The sequence below is a fragment of the Orycteropus afer genome, unplaced genomic scaffold, assembly GCF_000298275.1.
Source record: "Orycteropus afer afer isolate SDZICR_OR568_19922 unplaced genomic scaffold, OryAfe1.0 scaffold00028, whole genome shotgun sequence".
NCBI lineage: Eukaryota > Metazoa > Chordata > Mammalia > Tubulidentata > Orycteropodidae > Orycteropus > Orycteropus afer.
The window spans coordinates 3668030-3685781 of record NW_006921615.1 but is presented as its reverse complement, the minus strand read 5'-3'; the positions used below and the strand labels follow the sequence as shown (position 1 = coordinate 3685781).

Genomic DNA, 17752 nt, shown 5'->3' with positions numbered 1-17752 from the left:
TTGTGTGTTGTTTTGCTATGATGCTGGAAGCTATGCCACCAGTATTTCAAATACCAACAGGGTGCCCCATGGAGGACAGGTGGCAGTGGAGCTTCCAGACTAAGACAGAGTAGGAAGAAAGGACTGGGAATCTGCTGCCTAAAATTAGCCAGTGGAAAATGTTATGAACCATAAAAGAACTTTGTTTGACATGTTTGTTTTGGTTCCATTATCTGGCAGGATGAAATGTAAGAGGAGGACATCATGTTTGGTGAAACAGAGGGCCAACGAGGACGTAGGAGACCTGAGGTGGGATGGACTGTCAGAGTAGCTGCAATGACGGACTCAAACATGCTGGCAATTGTGAGATGATGCAGGACTGGGCATCTGTTGTACATAAGGTGTCCATGAGTCAGAGTTGACTTGATGGCAGCTTATAACAATAAAAATAACAAATGATCTTTTAAGTTCTTTTAGATACCTGCTTGTATTGGTTGGGGGTGCTCATGGGGAATCGAGCAATATGGAGAAAGGTATAATGAAATGTAATCACTAGAAATGTTATTAAACTGGGTGTGGGCCACAACCAAATTAGACTGAGTGATTGGAGTGCTAAAGGTTATGAGTGGGCAGGTAACAGAATGTCTTGAGTATATAGAACATTAATATAAATGACTGCTTCTTGCTACATGAGTGAGGGACAATAACATACAGGGTAAGAGGGACCAAGAAAGATTTCCCAACTGTCACTGCTCTTCCGCCACTCTCTATAGCCCAGAGGCCATGAGGATGTCAGGTAATCTCTCTGGGCCTCAGTTTTCTTATCTGTAAAATGATGGTTTTGGACCAGTCTCCCATCTCAAATTATACAATAAATTAACTACTCAAAAAGTAAGGGAAGAGAAGAGAGTCAAAGAAAGGGGAAGGAGAAATTATTGCTAAACCTGATTTTCTTTTGCTAAGGAGGGTGCATGGGATGTGGAGATACAAGTAGAAGAAAGAGTAATTAACTACATACATTTAATTTCTAAGGTTCTTTTTAAAGGAAAGGAGTTCTGGTGGTGTAGTGCCTAAAGCATTTGACTGCTAACCAGAAGGCTGGTGGTTCAAACCCACCAGCCACTCTTCAGAAGGAGGGTTGGGCAATCTACTTCCATAGTGATACCGCCTTGGAAGCCCAATGAATGGTTGCTATGAGTTGGATTCAACTCGATGGCAGTGAGTTTGGTTTTGGTTTTTAAAGGAAGATCAATGAAGGGAGGTATTGAGGGCTTGCCTACCATGGACGCAGTCTTCCAGGGAGTTCCATAATGTCACTCCAAGAGATTTGGTGTTGTATTTATTTGGTTTGGAGGGGGCACAGGAAATAAGAGAGAAGGCACGCCTGTTAGTAAAAGCTCTTTGTGAGCATGGATATGTAGCAGGAGCAAAGGGGAAGTGGTTTCAAGTTTCTTATCATAGAAGAGCTACAAGAATTGGATACTTAGTTTTACAACTGCAATCTAATAAATGATAGTTGGTATTGGGATTGTTTTTAAAGCAACATGAAGTCAAGGTATGTACTGTTAAAGAAGCATGAAAGTGCGTGTGAGATATTTTTGATTGATTGTTCAGTTCATGAGATCATCTGGCATGAAGTAAAATGTTTTATTTTCCAAGGAATGACTGCATAAATGTAATATGGCAGGGGGGAGCCCTCTCAACAATTTTCGGCCAGTGGATCTTATTTTTTCCAAGCCTGATCATACACCCCATACAGCAAGCACTTGTTTCTGGTGGATTGGTTTCATCTCCTTTGTGAGAGAAGGCAACAAGCAGGAAAATCAGCAACTATTTATAGGCATTTTGACTAAAAGTGTCTGCTCACTGTGCCATGGACTACTTCCAAGAGGTGGGAGAACAGGAAGCTATCTAAAATCAACTAGGAGTCTGGAGGAGTGTTGGGGGGGAGTGGGGAAGGTTTTTCATTGGAGACCTGTTCAGACAGCTCAAGCTCCATTTGCAAGCAAATGACAGCTACTCTCACTGACACTCCCTGAGTTATAGAAAAAAGAGCTAAACTTCTACTAGACAAGAAAAGAAGAAAAAGACACAAATTCTCCAAGAGTTGCAAGTAGTTGGAATCCTTTAAAGGATTTTAATGGGAAAAGTCTTGTGGGGATGCCTTTCTGTACCTTCATTCTGGTGTGGGGTGGCCAGTGAGCATGGTAAGATCCATAGTGTAACTTAGGCTACCATGTGGCTTTCTAAGAGTTGACTGTAGGTCCAGGTGATCCAGCAGGGATTGTAATTTGCCTACATGATGATCTGTATTACTTATTTCCAGTTCTAGAACTAAAAATGGCAACAATGTTTGCCCAATTCTTTATATGAGGAGAAATAATTTCACTAAATGTAGCGCAAACATCTCATGAATTCGATAGGTTTTCTTTTCTCTCTCTCTCTTTCTTCCCCTCTCACTCCTTCCTCATTCCCTCCATCCCTCCCTCACTCCTTCCCTTTCTTTTTTTTTTTTTTTTTTTTCTTTTGTGGCAGTGGGGAAGCAGGTGAGATAGGTAGTCTTTAGAATACCAAAGCAGATGCTGACTGAGAAGTTTGAGCTTCTGATGGCTCTTTGGAGTAGAAAGATCCTATAAGAGAACTGATTTGGGGTTCACTTGACCGGCTTTAATTTCTACAGCCTTACAAGCATGATGGAACTGGCTTCAGAGAATGTAGAGAATTCATCAGGGACTTTGTGCATGAGCAAAGAAAAGTAATCAACCAAGTCCCATTGTCATCTGCTGGTAATGGTTGAAGAACTCATGTCTACCAAAATTGCTGTGGTGGAAACATTCCTCAGAACCTGGTTAAGCCAAAAGAGGAGATGCTGAAGAGTGGATAGAGTCTTCTTGACAACAGACCCCGTAGCTGCTGGTGTTCATGAAACTTGTCCTATTGACTTACCAAAGCTGCCTAGAATAGGCAACAGGGTCTTAATAGACTCAAGGTGTAAAACAGAGGCAAGTTTTGTTTAAACCAACTAAAGCTCAAAAAGGCCAAAAGACAATGGTCCTATAAGTGCATTTGTATGATCTGTAAGAATTCCCAGGGGTATAGTAGAGCTGACAAAGGACAAGGTTGTAGTCACTTCTTGGTCACAGCCAGCTACCCAGAGGGACCGAGTAGTTGAACCAGTGGGCTCAGGACCATAGTCACAAGGGACATCAAGCTCAATTGGCATAACATACTACACAAACCATTGTTCAACCTCCTACTTTGGCAAGTTGTGACTGGGATCTTAAAAGCCTGCAAGCAGCCATCTACATGGAGCAATGGGTCTCTCCTCATCCAGAGCAAAGAAGAATGAAGAAAACCAAAGATTCATGGAAACAATTAGTCCTAGCAACTAGTACACCATATGATCCACAGCCTAACAACTATGAGACCAGAAGAACTAGATGGTGCCCAGCTACCACTGTCAACCACTCAGAGGGGAATCTATGTAGGAGATCCTGGATAGAGAGGGAGAACAATGTAGAACAAAACTAAAAATCATTTGAAAAAATAAAAGTGGGAACGACCAGGTTTCCTGGTTTGATAGAGCCTGGTGGAACCACTGAGACTATGGCCCCTAGCTGCCCTTCAGATCTGGAATTGAACCCACACTTGTGGCTTCCAGCCAAACAAAAGATAGGCATACGAGTTGAACATTTACCTGAGGAAGATACGCTCTTTGGAGAGAACAATCATGGGAGAAAAAAGGGCTGTTTATGCACAGGGAGACAGCTCGGGGGCAGGAGTACATGGAGGGATGGACACAGGGAAGAGGTGACTGTTGAGAGGAAGTGGGAGGGAGGCTTTTGCATTGGGATAAATTGTAGTCAATGTCATGAGACAAAGTGTATGTGAACTGCTGTATGGAAAGTGAATTTGCTCTGTGAATTTTCACCCAAATCACACACACACACACACACACATACAAAAGAGGCCAAAAGAACCATGTTCCTCCCATAAATATTGAGCCATGGGAAAATCTGACCCACTGAATCTGAGCTATCAAAAGATTGACCCTAATGGAAAGCAGAAACACAAACAGATCCTTGTAACCAGTGTTCATTGCAGCACTGTCACAAAAGCCGAAAGATGGAAACAGCCTAATTGTCTATCAATAGATGAATGGATAAACAATATCTATGCATATAACTGAATACTACTCAGTTGTAAAGAGAAATGAAGGCCTGGTTCATGCTACAACATGGATGAACCTTGAAAACACTTATGTTGAATAAAAGAAATGAGTCACAAAAGGACAGATATTGTATGATTCCACGTATATGAAATATCTACAATAAGCAAATGCAGTACGGACATGAGGTTATAGGTGGTAACCAGGACAGGTAGGAGGGAGGGAGAAATGGGGAACTGTCTGCTTAGGAGACATTAAGGTGCTATTAGGGGTGATGGAAAAGGTTGGAAGCAGGCAATGGAGATGATTTCACAACATGGTGAATACAATTAATGACAATACATGTGAAAACTTTGCAATGGCAAATGTTTTGTTACATACATATCTACCATAAAAAACAAACCAAATCCATTGCTGTGGAGTCAATTACAACTCATAGTGATGTTATAGGACAGAGAACTGCCCCATAGGGTTACCAAGGCTGTAAATCTTTATGGAAGCAGACTACCACATCTTTCTCCCATGGAGTGGCTAGTGGGTTTGAGCCACTGACCTTTCAGTTAGCAGTTGAGCATTTAAGCACTGAGCCACCAGGGCTTCTGTAAACACACACACACAGATCAACCTTTTGTTATCTTTTCACTTGCAGACAAAAGCATTATCTATTCAGTCAGTACACAGGACAAAAAAGTTTTAACCCTATCCTGTAATCAGACATGTTCATCCTAATCCTCCTTTAATAAATATTAGATGAAGTAAAATGTGAAAAACAGAGTTATAGTACATGAATACGTGAAGAAGAGGTGAAACATTTTAACATTTGAGGATTAGTAAACTCAAAACATATTCACACTGTATTGTTTCATTTATTTCTCCAATTTGAAATTAAACTTTTTTTTCCTGAGACTGCAAACAAGCTCAGAGTCATATTATTAGGCCCATTTTACAGGTATAAAAAGGCAGTGTTTAGTAAAGACAGTCCGAATCATGTAGGAAGTCAGTGACAATATTAAAGCAAAGAAATAGATCATCTGAAGCTTAGCCTGTGTTTCCATCTATTAGATTCTACTGCCCCCTTCAGTAAATATAATGATAAGTTGAGCCTGATAGTTCCCCAGAAATGGTAACTGAAATTGTGGGTGACTGATTTTCCATATCAGAATCACCTCATATCTATGGAATCAGAATTTCTTGGGTTGATGCTAGAAATTCTTACTTTATAGAAACTCTCAAGATGAATCCTGTGCACATAAAATTAAGAACCCATTACCCTAAATATTCTATGAAGAAAAGGTGGTCATACATATATGTGAGTCTATATATGCAGATGCATGTGATATTATTATGCTCATTTTATCTATATTGATAGGTAAAATAATCACATAGCATTTTTAATTTTGGAGCTAGATCTCTTCATTTACTTGCTTTTCAATTTCATATGTAGCAACAAAGAAGGGAGCAGCTTTTAGCCCTTGGCATCTCCTATGCACTATTCTCAGAGTCTCTGAAGTTGCCTCGGTTTAATATATTTGGTTTCAGTGTCTCAATACACACTCTTATACATGTCACATCATGTATATTAATTTAGGCTTTGGGTAATACAGTCACAGCTATGTTAAAAACTTTTATCTTAGGAAAATCAAGTGAGGGGTGTTGGCTTTTAAAAGAGTGGAAGACACCAGAAACAGGTTACTTCATTCGGAATCCAGCCTCGAGGCTCTGAGCATAGGTGCCCAAAGATCACGTATCGAGACATGGAACAGTTTTCAATTTGTTTTCCTCTGATGTGTTTTAAAATGAAATAGGTACAGGAGAGACAGATGGGAGTAACAGTAGAAACATATCCATTTCTTCTTTTTAGGGGCTAAAACTACTACCCTGCCAGTTGTAACCTCAGAGTTATAAATTGCAGGTAAATATTCACTCAACAACTGTCTTCATCTCTCATACACCTTTTAAGCCACAAACATGATTCAAATCTAACTTTAAGACAGTTTCTTTTCTTTGCCTTTTTTTTTTTTTTTGCCTTGGCCCCACTGCCTTAAAAGGATGTGGCCAGAATGGAGAAACTAGTTAGCGGTTTTGAGAAGAGCCTTAAAGATTTTCACAGCTGTGTAAGACACGGTGGGAAAGCAGAGGCCAGTAGTTGAGCAGTGAGTGTTCTAGTCCCCGCTATGATGAGATGACTGATCTTGTACAAGTGAAGATATCTCCCTAGGATTTTTTATTTTTTCATTTTTTAAAAGGGTGGGCTGGGCTAAATAATACCAAAAGTTTCTTTCATAAAGTAATTATAAGACGAGAAATAGGTAGGTAGAACTGAATAGGAAGCTACGGAGATGAACTTTCAGGACTGAGGCTCTAAAATTCCAAAATTGCCATTTTTGGAAAAAAACAAAAATAAATAACAAATGCTTGGATCTTTAATAACACCAGAGTTTTAAGGTCCTGGAGAATAAACCAGAGAGAAGTTACCAATCCTGCAGGTATATATTCAGTGGGGGTTAAAAAATAAGGGAAGCAAATGTCATTTCCTTTCACTGTTGTTGTCTATCTCTTTGTATTAAGGACACTAAAACCTGCTTTATCCTCATACCTGGGACACAGGGACATTCCTAGTCTCCAAGATGGTCCAAAATGAAGTTAAATATAATCACAGCAAAGATGAATGACTGTGATGAGTTCTCTAAGTGTGATCTATAAAAAAAATCTGGTTTTCTACATCACTGTCATTCATCTTAGATGGACTCTATGAAGTAGTACATTTAATATGGATCTTATTCCATTAGTTGCAGACCCAAGAGAGCATATATCATATATACAAATGCTTATCATAGAGGTATGGGTTCAGGAGCACCCATACAGCTGAAATGCATTTATAAGGCCCTGTATACATGCACACAGTATATGGCAAATCTAGATTCCATATAATCAGCTTCATGGACATGCCTGCCACATCATAAGCCTGAAATTTAGTAAGAAGTTTCCTAAGTCTGAGTAAACAATGACTACAAATTCCAGTTGGGAAAGAATAATGACCTAATGTACATGAAAGGAAAAAAAATGATCTATCTAGAAACCTCATTTTGCACATGTAATTAGAAGTCTCTAGCTTAGAAATGGAAATGAGAAAAGCATATTGCTAAACTTCAGCCTATAGACAAAGAACAACAACAATTTTTAGACAGTCTATACATTCTTGAGAGCTCTGGTGGTATAATGCCTAAGTCATCTGACTGCTAACCAGGAGGCTGGCGGTTCAAACCCACCAGCCACTCCTCAGAAGGAAGATGGGGCAGTCTACTTCCATAGTGATACTGCCTCGGAAACCCAAGGAGGAGTCGCTATGAGTAAGATCCAACTTTTTTACATTTAAAAGATCAGAGAATCAGAAGAGGTTTTTCCTTGGACATGTGAATGTTCTCCCAGAAATAAATGCAAATAGTAAAAATAAGGAACTGGTCACAACTAAAAGAAGGGGTGGATGATACACCTCTCTTTACACCACATTCTCTCCTTTACTTCTGTCAATTTTATAAGAGCAAATGAGTCATTGTTTTTTTTTTTTTTTTCTTTTTTCCCATCATCATTGCTTTTTGGCTCCAAACAGAGAGGACTGAGTTGGAGGAGAAGAAATCATTCATCGATAAAAATTAAAGCACTCCTTCCTGCATTGTAATATTGTCATTTCAATCAAAGAATTAGGAACACACTTCAACATGCATTTCTCAAAATAAGGTTACCAAAAAAAAAAAAAAACCCCAAAAAAAACCTCCTTGTGCCAGAATACATTCCAAATGACAGTTACTAGGGACAGAGGGTGCTGGCAGAAGAGGAGGTGAGATGGTCTTGGGAAGCGGATCAACAAGCCCTACACGTGAAGTTACACATGCACATGATTTTCACCCAAGGGGGAAAGTTACAGATACAAAAGTTCAGATGAGTAATACAAATGTATGGCTGTGGATTCTAATAACCACACTCTTCCAAATGGGAAAAATGATGTTGACCTTAAGCAAAAGATTTTAGCCATTGAACTGCTATTCACAATAACCCACTGAGAGGCTGTTACCTTTTAACCTAAAACCAACATGGCGAAAACCATAATGTAATCACCAAATCAAAGTCAGTTTGGCAATATTACATGTATTTTTTAGGGGCATCTATAAAACTTCAAACAGAAAACCATTGTGTCCGACCATTCACAAGTCACTGTTTGTGTAAAGTTGTGGAAAGCCATGATCTCAAATGAACCAGAAATTGTGGATACATCTTTCTTTCACAGAATGGTGCTAAGGAGCTTCTTGGGTTAGGGAGCTCTGGGGACACAGTGGTTAAAGCATTTGGCTGCTAACCAAAAGGTCAGCAGTGTGAACCCATCAGCTCCCTAAAGATTTAAAGCCTTGAGGCCATTCCACTTTGTCCTAAAGGGTCACTATGAATTGGAATTGACTCAATGGCAGTGGGTTTGGTTTTTGGTTAATCAAAGCAAACTATCCTCTAAGGAGAATGGAGAAATGAACAAAAGTCCACTGACTACTGCAAGATTCAAGGCCAGTCTTTCTTTTGCTAATCAGAGTTTTACATTTCACTTGTTGTTATGTGCCATCGAATTGGCCCCACACATTTCACTAGTAGGTGAGAATTTGGTGGGATCAGAAAGCATATGTCACACACAGAAATCTCCAACTCTGGATAACCAAGCGCTTTTGGTGTTGCTAAAAATGTCTTTAGAATAATAAAATTACAGACCAGGAATATATATATATATATATATATATATATATATATATATATTAATAAACCACTTCCAAGAGGGCTCTCCTATTTGCTTTTGATCTTTCCTTTACTATGGCTGAGTCTTTCAGGACCCCTATTTTCTCACAGTCTTGACAATTATCTTTTTTACCTTCTATTAATCAGGTATGGACAACACTGAAAATTACAGAGAATCTGAGAGAGAGAATCACCAAGATTCTGTCACTGATGCACATTCAAAGTTAAAGTAAGGCAGGAGTAACCTCATCTTTATATCAATGAGAAGGGGCATCTCTACAAAGATCAGGGAAAAGTAGGGAGAAGATTATGCAAAGGCACAGAAGACATACCTTCAAGCCTCCTAGCATTCACTTGATAGGCTATTAAGGCAACTTAAATTAAAAATAAGAAATTCAACAACTAATATGGTTGATTGAGTTTTTAAGAAAGGCAGCAAGGAAACAGTGCAGCAGTCACAATCATTAGCAGAATTGGTCCACAGTGTCATGAATTTCACATAAAGTAGTTTTAACTGAATTAGTATAGTTTACATTGTTCTAAAGCAAGGGGAAGGAAAAACTCAGCCAGGGAAAGAGAAACCCAACTGGCCAAAAGATTCAAATAATCTGTAACAGAATGTTGAAAAATAGTTGTAGCTACAGTGAAAAAAAAATTCTAGGTTCAAAATGGCTATGAATAATTCTTCAGTGATCTTTCATGGTCTTATTTAACCAACTAACCATTCAAACCAAACAAAACAACAATCCAGAAATTTGAATTTTGCCAAAGGACAGTGAACATATAAGATTCTTCACCCAGAAAATAACTGATCACATTCCATTCATTAGCATGCATGTTATCTTCTAGAAGCACCTCACAAGATCATCTGTGTCAATTAAAGATTTTATGCAGCCCCTGTTGAGACAGATTTGTAGGTATCTGATGTTTTAACCTATTTTCTTACCATCTGCATGCATACATTAGTTTGTTAGCTACTTCAGTCTTACTAGCCATAATTTAGACAAGAAATAAAATAACAAAAACTATCCTCCCCCCGACCAGAAAAAACCCACCTAAACCATCAATACACCATCACCAAATACAAAGTAAAAAAGAATTATACCCAAACCTGGTCAGTCCTTCCATTTCTTGAAACTTGCACACAAACTGAAGAAACCCACTCAGCCTTAAAAAGGTCGATCATTTTGATCTTCTAAAATTTCATATCTGAGAGAGCTTTCTTTCACAGTCCCTGTCTTGCTCTCTCTCTCTCTCCCTCTCTCTCTCTCCCTCTCTGCTTCCCTCTCTACTTCTACCGGAGAGCGTTTTGTTTCTCTTTTCCTGCTGCTGGGAGAATGCAAAATCCACGGTTGGAAGGGATCTTTTTTAGGCTAACAGTTGGAAATCTAAAATCTTTCTCCCCTGAATGGCTTTGTATGCCAGTTGTTGAACACAATAAGGTTTGCATAAAGAGGCATATATAGAACCAAGAACCCAGCTTCTTCAAAGCAAAACCAAAACAACAACTAAACCCATCTTTTACTCTGTTGAATCCCTTCCTATTTTTGTTTACTTAACTATTAGCACTTACCCTGAGATGTGCCATAAATGCTTTATTCCAAATGTATAAAAGCCAACCACATCTCAACTGAGAATTAAACAGTTTTAATGTCTTCAAATCCATGTCCCTGCTCCAAACCCTGATACAGACAGTCACTGGCAGTGGTACAATAGTTCTAAACAGCAGACATCTGATTCTTGACATTTAAAAATAATAATATTGGAGAAAAAGGGGCTTTTATTTTTTATTAACTACAAATAGCTTGAGAGTGAGGACATATCACTGATTGTATTAACTGGAATTTGCCATGATTTCAAGATACAGTATTAGATTCCTAAATCAATATGTGGCAGAGGCCAAACACCTATAGCTCTCATTTTCTATATAATCATGCCAAAGACCTAACTTAAATTAATTCTACGTGATAATTCTACAAAGAGAGATAATTAAGAAATTCTAATTTACTGGTATTTAGATTCTATTATTGGTGAATATTATTTCAACCTTTGTCCAGTCTTGAACCAAATTAGGGACATAATTAGTCATTCCACTGCTACTCTATGGAAGATCACACTTCATACTTAAGCTCTCTTAACCACATATGCACCTATGAGTGCAAATGTACACAAAAACTTGCTATAGAATGAAACAATGAATGAAATGAAAAAAAAAAAGTTCTTTTATCTCTATTTCTGTAGCTTACTATAGTGGAAATCATCAGACCGGTCCAGGGTTAAGTCCTAGCTCTCCCTATATTCTGTAATCCTGGGCAAACGATTTCTTCCTTTGGACCTGAAATTCATCTGCAAAATGGGAGTAAATAGTATTACTGACTTTAGAAAGTTGTTTTTGGGTACTCATTGAGATATGGTTTCTGGCACATAATAGGTATTTGATACACACTGCTTCTCCTGTCTGCTTTGTGTTTGGTGGAGTCAGGATTGAGAATGGTTGATGGAAAAAATACAGGCTTTGAAGACAGAGAATCCGTTTTGATCTCTCATGTAGCCATATATTAGGTGTGTGTCTTTGGGCAAGTGACTCAACTTAATTTACTAAATTTCATCTCATAGAGTTTTAAAGAGCCAATTAGATGATATTTGAAAAACACCTACTTTTGTAGTCATTTATTAAGTGAGTTCCAGGCCTTGTAACACTTGAATATTGCTCTAATTAGTACCCCTCAGGTGTAACTTATGAGTTAAAAATATGGAATGAAATCTGAGGCTTTCTAGACCAAGCACTTCATTTTACAGCAGAAGAAGGAGGTCCAGAGAGCTGACATGTTGGTTCCAGGCCATGTCACTAGTTAGTCGCAAAGCAGCGATTAGAGCACAGATCCTCTTATTAAAGTTCAGTGCTTAGAATGTGAAAGTCAAACATATTTGCAAATCCAGTTTCAATATTTGTCAGTAATCAAAGTAATGCAACTCAAAAACAAACAAAAAAGACTCGCTCTGTTTTTCCAAATGTATTCCTAAGAATGAGCTTGTAAGTGAAATTATTGCACAGGGCCTGGCCTAGGCTGGCTACACATCTCTTCCTGAAAAGAGCTTCCACAGGGTGGCAGAATCTCTTGCCCTTTCCTAGAAAAAAAGGAGTGAGCTGAAGAGCAGGCCTGCTGTTCTCAGGACTCCCACCCCCCATCCTCCCTCATGGACACACAGCTCTCCCTGCACCCTCTTCCTAGGAACTCCTGAACTTCAGCACACTGAGGGGAAAGAGCACACAGATCCACATTCAGATTATACACTAAGCTACTAGGCCACCACACTGAAATACAGAAAATAATACACTTGTCTGTTAAATAAGGTAGGATTATGAAGTTAGTTTATATCTAAAGGAGTCAACGAGCTTGGTTCAGGGTTGAGCACTGCTCAAGATAGTATAGAAAATATTACATTGTTTTCAGTCTCTCAGTGATTTCAGGATGAAACACAAAGGCGCTTTGAGTACCAAAGTCAGATTGGCTATGACTCTAGGGAGGAAGGAAGGAAATGGCATCGAGGAAGGTACACATGTGTGTCCTTATAATCAATGTTTTATTTCCCTAGTTGGGAGGTGTATAAGTGAGTGTTTTATTTATATGTTTTCCTTTATTTCATTCTGTAAGCCTCAGATGTTTCACTAAAACAAAAAATTGGCTTAAAAGAAGGCAAATAATTCGAAAACAGAATTTCCCAATCTGTATGAGATCTAATAATACTGCAATAGTAAGTAAATCCATCCTTAAGCCTTCAAGATTTCATTTTCATTTGACTGGAGAACTTTAATAATGACACGTTTATTTTAAAGATTTCTTCTCCTTGTTCACCACTTCTTCATGCCCTTGATTCCATATTGTGTGTGGCGCAAGGGGAAAAGTGTGATTCCAGAGTATGTGGGGTGAATGGGAAAAGCATGATTCCAGAGTATGGGATGCACCAGGAAGAGCATAATTCCCAGATGTGAGCGGTATAATGGGAAGATCGTTGTTCCAGGATGTGTGGGGTGCACTGGGAAGAGTGTAATTTCAGGGCTGTGTGGGCTGCCCCAGGAAGAGTGTGAGTCCAGGTTGTGTGGGGTGCACCGGAAAGAGCGTGATTTCAGGCCCTGGGAGTTGTACCAGGAAAAGCATGATTCTAGGCCATGTGGGCTGCACAGGGAAGAGCATGATTCTAGGCTGTGTGAGGTGCTCTGGAAAGAGTATGATTTCAGTCTGTGTGGGGTGCTCTGGAGAGAGTGCGATTCCAGGTTGTATAGGGTACTGTGGAAGTGTATGATTCCAGGTTGTGTGGGATACACGGGAAAAAGTGTGATTCTAGGATGTGTGGGGTCCACCGGCAAGATCATGATTCCAGGCTGTGAGGGGTGCATGGGAAAGACCTTCACTTTGGGATCGGATAAATCTGGGTCTGAATCTTTTCCCAACATACTGGCCTTGAGGTTTTAAATCACTTGATATTTCTAAGTCTCAGTTTCCTCTCTTGTAAACAGAGTTTCATTATACCTAGCTCTCAAGATTATTATGACGATTAAATGAAATAGATGTGGAAAAGTTTGTTACACCATCTGCTACATATTAGGATTTCAATTAATATTAGTTTCCTTTCCTTATCTTTCCACTTTTCATCACTACTTGAGGTTTTTACACCAAAAAGGTATAAAGCGGACATACAAGTGAATTTAAGGTAGGAAGAATATTGTGCAAGTGAAATGAAAGCATTCTGTTACTAATAAAGTCTTGTCCTACATCCATGGTCCCATATCCTAGCATTTTCTTTAATCTAATATTTCATATCCAATATCACCATAACTTATTAAGGTACATTTTTTTTATATATAAAATTTTGTTTTGTTTTTGTCCCTAATCACAGAACCTCCACAGATAAAATGTGTCCTATTCTATGGCTTCTATCCATTGCTTACCCTCCCTTCAAGAAAAGTATCCTTGTCAAAATACTTTATTTCCAGTGTTGGACCAGATTTATGTGCTTAAAGAATTTCTGAAACCTTCAGTAATCATCTTTAGCATAGTCTAAACTTTTTATAACTTAAGAGACTTGGGTTCTAGTTCTGCTTTGCCATATGTTACCAGCGTAACCCACTAACTCTGTTATCTTTCTTGGAATCCAATTTTTTATTTGCTAAATGGGAGCTCTGGTAGCGCAGTGTCTAAGGCACTTGACTTCTAACCAGAAGGCTGGTGGTTCAAACCTACCAGCCACTCCTCAGAAGGAAGATGGGGCAATCTACTTCCGTAGTGATACTGCCTCGGAAACCCAAGGAGGGGTCGCTATGAGTTGGTTGGGTCCGACTCAACAGCACATAACAACAACAACACATGAGGAGGCTGGATTAGATGATCCTTCTAGCTCTAAAATTCTGTCAGCTGTTCTTGATGAATTAACTAACACATCTAACAACCTTATGATAAAGTAGCAATGCCACCTTCAGGGGGAAAATACCCCTTAATTGTGTGTGTTTTTGTGAAAACCACACACATATTACTGGCTTCTCCTTAACTCGAAGGAGTGGGATGTGGCACCAGCCATGTGAGTGCCCATCTGGTATCTTCCCAGGACTTTATGGTGACCCTCCTAAGGAGCCAGCTTTGTTAAGAGGAGTTTCAAAGAGAGATAAAAGATGAACTTTTCAGTGAAAGAATTACTTCTAGCATTTCTTCTTACGATGAATGGGAAAAGATTGCATCAGTTCTTTGTAGTCTAGTAAAAACTTTTTTTTTTTTTTAAAAAAAAGGATGAGGACAGCAGGAGAAAACAGAAAAAAATAAAGACATTCTGAAAAGGAAAATGTAAGGGTTATTTTTACAAAGTTGAGTTAGGGAAAATTAGATTAGAGGGAAGAGATAGGTAAGATAAAGCCTCTCACTTTATGTTTTAGTACAGGTAAAATCTGGTGTAAGTAAATCAGAGGGCAGGAGGGAAACACACTCGGAGGCGCTGGCAGGGGAGGGGCGTCTGCCACGGCCTGTAGCTGTGTGGGCTTTACATGACGACACTAATTGTATTTTATTGCTTCCCCCCTTCTTTTCCTTCTCCCCTCTGTTGTCCTGGGCTTCTGCAGCTGTACTTGTCAAGTCCCCAAACTAGCTTGATCTGCACCTCCTCAGAGCCAAGGGCATTATTTTAATTTCTTATGTTCTTTGCAAATTGTTTACTTTTATAAAAAGGTGTATTTATCTTAAAATTCTGGGTAGACCCCTCTTCCCTTTCTCTTTCTGTGATCCCTCAGAAGAAAGAGGAACACAAAAAATTAACAATTCCTTGCCCTTCTGTAGGTCTTAATATTTTTCAAGAGGAACCCTGGTGGCACAGTGCTTAAAGCACTTGGCTGGTGGTTGGAACCTACCGGTTGCTCCAAGAGAGAAAGATGTGGCAGTATGTCAAAGATGTGGCAGTCTGCTTCCATAAAGATGGTAGTCTTGCAAATCCTATGGAGCAGTTCTACTCTTTCCTATGGGGTCACTGTAAGTTGGAATCAATTCAGTGGCAGTGGGTTTGGTTTTGGAATGTTTTGTTTGACACTTCTCTATCTACTGTCTCCAGGATGGAGTTGGAAACAGGCATCTTTCCTTGCATTTTTCTGACAGGAGCACTTAGTCATAGAAATGCTAAATAATTTGCTCAGGTTCACGCAGACAATTTATGCTAGAGGCAAGACTAGAACCTAGGATAAAATGGCACACAATTATAGCAGGAACAATTTCTAAGCATATATCACGTCATGTAATTGCTACCTGAAGGTACTGGCAGGAACGTTCTTGTTGACACGACTCTGACTTCACCATGGCCTGGTCCACATTCACCGAGGCTTTTTGGTAAACCTCCCGGGCTCGGCTGACGGTCAGAGTAGAGGACCAGGCACTCTTCTTCAGGAGTGGGGCATCCAGGTTGACAGGCAGGTTGGCACAGGTGGAGCACTTGACATCATTGTTGCTTCGGGAAGTCTTCACCGCCTGCTCACTGATGGTGTTATAGGCCTCCATGAAGTATTGCGAGGCCGAGCGGTCGGGGCACCTGCCCATGGTCATCACACCTGAGGGGGTGTGGTAGATGCACACGTCACCATCCAGATTGTCATCGGAGCTCCACCACCCGGGGGAGGCGTTGGACCGTGTTTTGGGCTCCGCGCGGCGCTCCTTGCTCTTGCTGCGTTTACTGTATCTCATGGTCTGGGTGTCATCGGGGCTGGCTTTGCCCCCGTTGACGCTGCCCTTGGACGGCCCCTCCAGAGAATGAGACTTGGTAAAGAGCTTCTGGACTGAGTGCACCAGATGCCGGATGCGGCCCGGGCTGTCGCTGCGGTGCTCCACGGCTGTGCGCTTGTATTGCAGCGTGTGGTAGCCATCCCGGTTGAGAGGCAGCTGCCTTTCAAACTGATCTAGGAGGTTGGGAGGAATGCGGTTGGCCTTGGTCGCCAGGGTGCGGGGCACCAGGGCACACTCTTCCTTCAACTCCTGCTGCGAGGTGTAGTGCCGCCGCGGGAAGGTACTACTGGCCAGCGGGTCGCTGAAGGGACCCACGCACTCGGCCTGGAAAGAGTTGCGCTGCGTGTAGTAGGGGTGGTCAGCCGGGTGGTGGTCCACTGGGCTCAGCAGGTATGGCTTGCGGTCCGAGTGGTGTGAGAGCGAGTCGCAGGCGGAATCACAGGTGACTCCGTGGTGATGACTGCGGCTGCCCGATAACCCTTTCATTGCTGATGGGCAGCAACCGCCAGGGTCACTGACACCCCGTGGTCAGGTTTCAGACCCCTTGCCAGCAAAGACCTAAGGGAGTGAAAAACAGAGGGGAACATGGTTAACATTTCCCTGGGTGAATAGATGGGGTTCTCTTTCAGGTGTGCTCTCTGCTACTCTATTTGTTGTCTGGCATTGTGGGAAAAGCCCCTCTGTGTGTGTGGGGAAAGCTGACTCCAAAGTTTAGATGGGGAGATGAGATGTAATAGCTATTAAACCTGAAAAATGAAACAATACAAATACTAAGTTGTTTTAAAATTGTTTGAAAGAGTAAGTCTCCTTTTCCCATGATTCAAATAACTAGATGGATCTTTCCCTTTCTTAACTATATGTTAATCTTAAAGACAACACATCCAAAGGGCTCAGTTCCTGTGAAAAGACTTTGCCAAGCACCTGACAGACAGAATTAGTTCCCTTCCTGCCTTCAGTAGCATCTAATGCAGATTCTATCAGCATGGACTGGAATCGTTTACTTATGGTTCTCTTATCCTTGATAGGAGCTCTGGTGGCATAGTGCCTAAGGCACTTGACTGCTAACCAGAGGGCTGGCAGTTCAAAGCCACCAGCCACTCCTCAGAAGGAAGGTTGGGCAATCTACTTCCGTAGTGATACCACCTCAGACACCCAAGGAGAGGTTGCTATGAGTCAGATCTGACTTGACAGCAGTGAGTTTGGTTTTAAATTACTTTATGAGGAATTCTGGTGGCACAATGCCTAAGGCATTTTTTTTGCTAACCAGAAGATTCGCAGTTCAAACCCACCAGTCACTCAGTGGAAGGAAGATGGTGTAATCTACTTCCTTAAAGATTTACTGCCTCAGAAACCCAAGGGGGGATTGCTATGAGTTGGATCTGACTTCATGGCAGTGCGTTTTATCCTTGATGGCTGGGGGTACCTCTTAGGTTAATGTGCTTGGCTACTAACTGGAAGGTTGACATTTTGAATCTGCCAGGAGGCACCTCAGAAGACCTGGGGACCTACTTCCAAAAAATCAGTCTCATGTGCGCAGAGTAGAATTGAAAAATGAAACACTCCATAGGGGTTTCAA

At 40.6% G+C, this 17752-nt stretch overlaps 1 protein-coding gene across 1 annotated transcript in view; it reads right to left on the bottom strand.

The window, feature by feature from the left end:
• DLGAP1 (DLG associated protein 1) overlaps positions 1-16662 on the bottom strand; it is a 526653-nt gene extending 509991 nt beyond the window's left edge. Inside the window, exon 1 of the mRNA XM_007935401.1 lies at positions 15706-16662. Within this exon, the coding sequence (XP_007933592.1) occupies positions 15706-16662 (957 nt within the window). The remainder of the gene's footprint in view (positions 1-15705) is intronic.
• Between the last annotated feature and the right edge of the window lie 1090 nt (positions 16663-17752).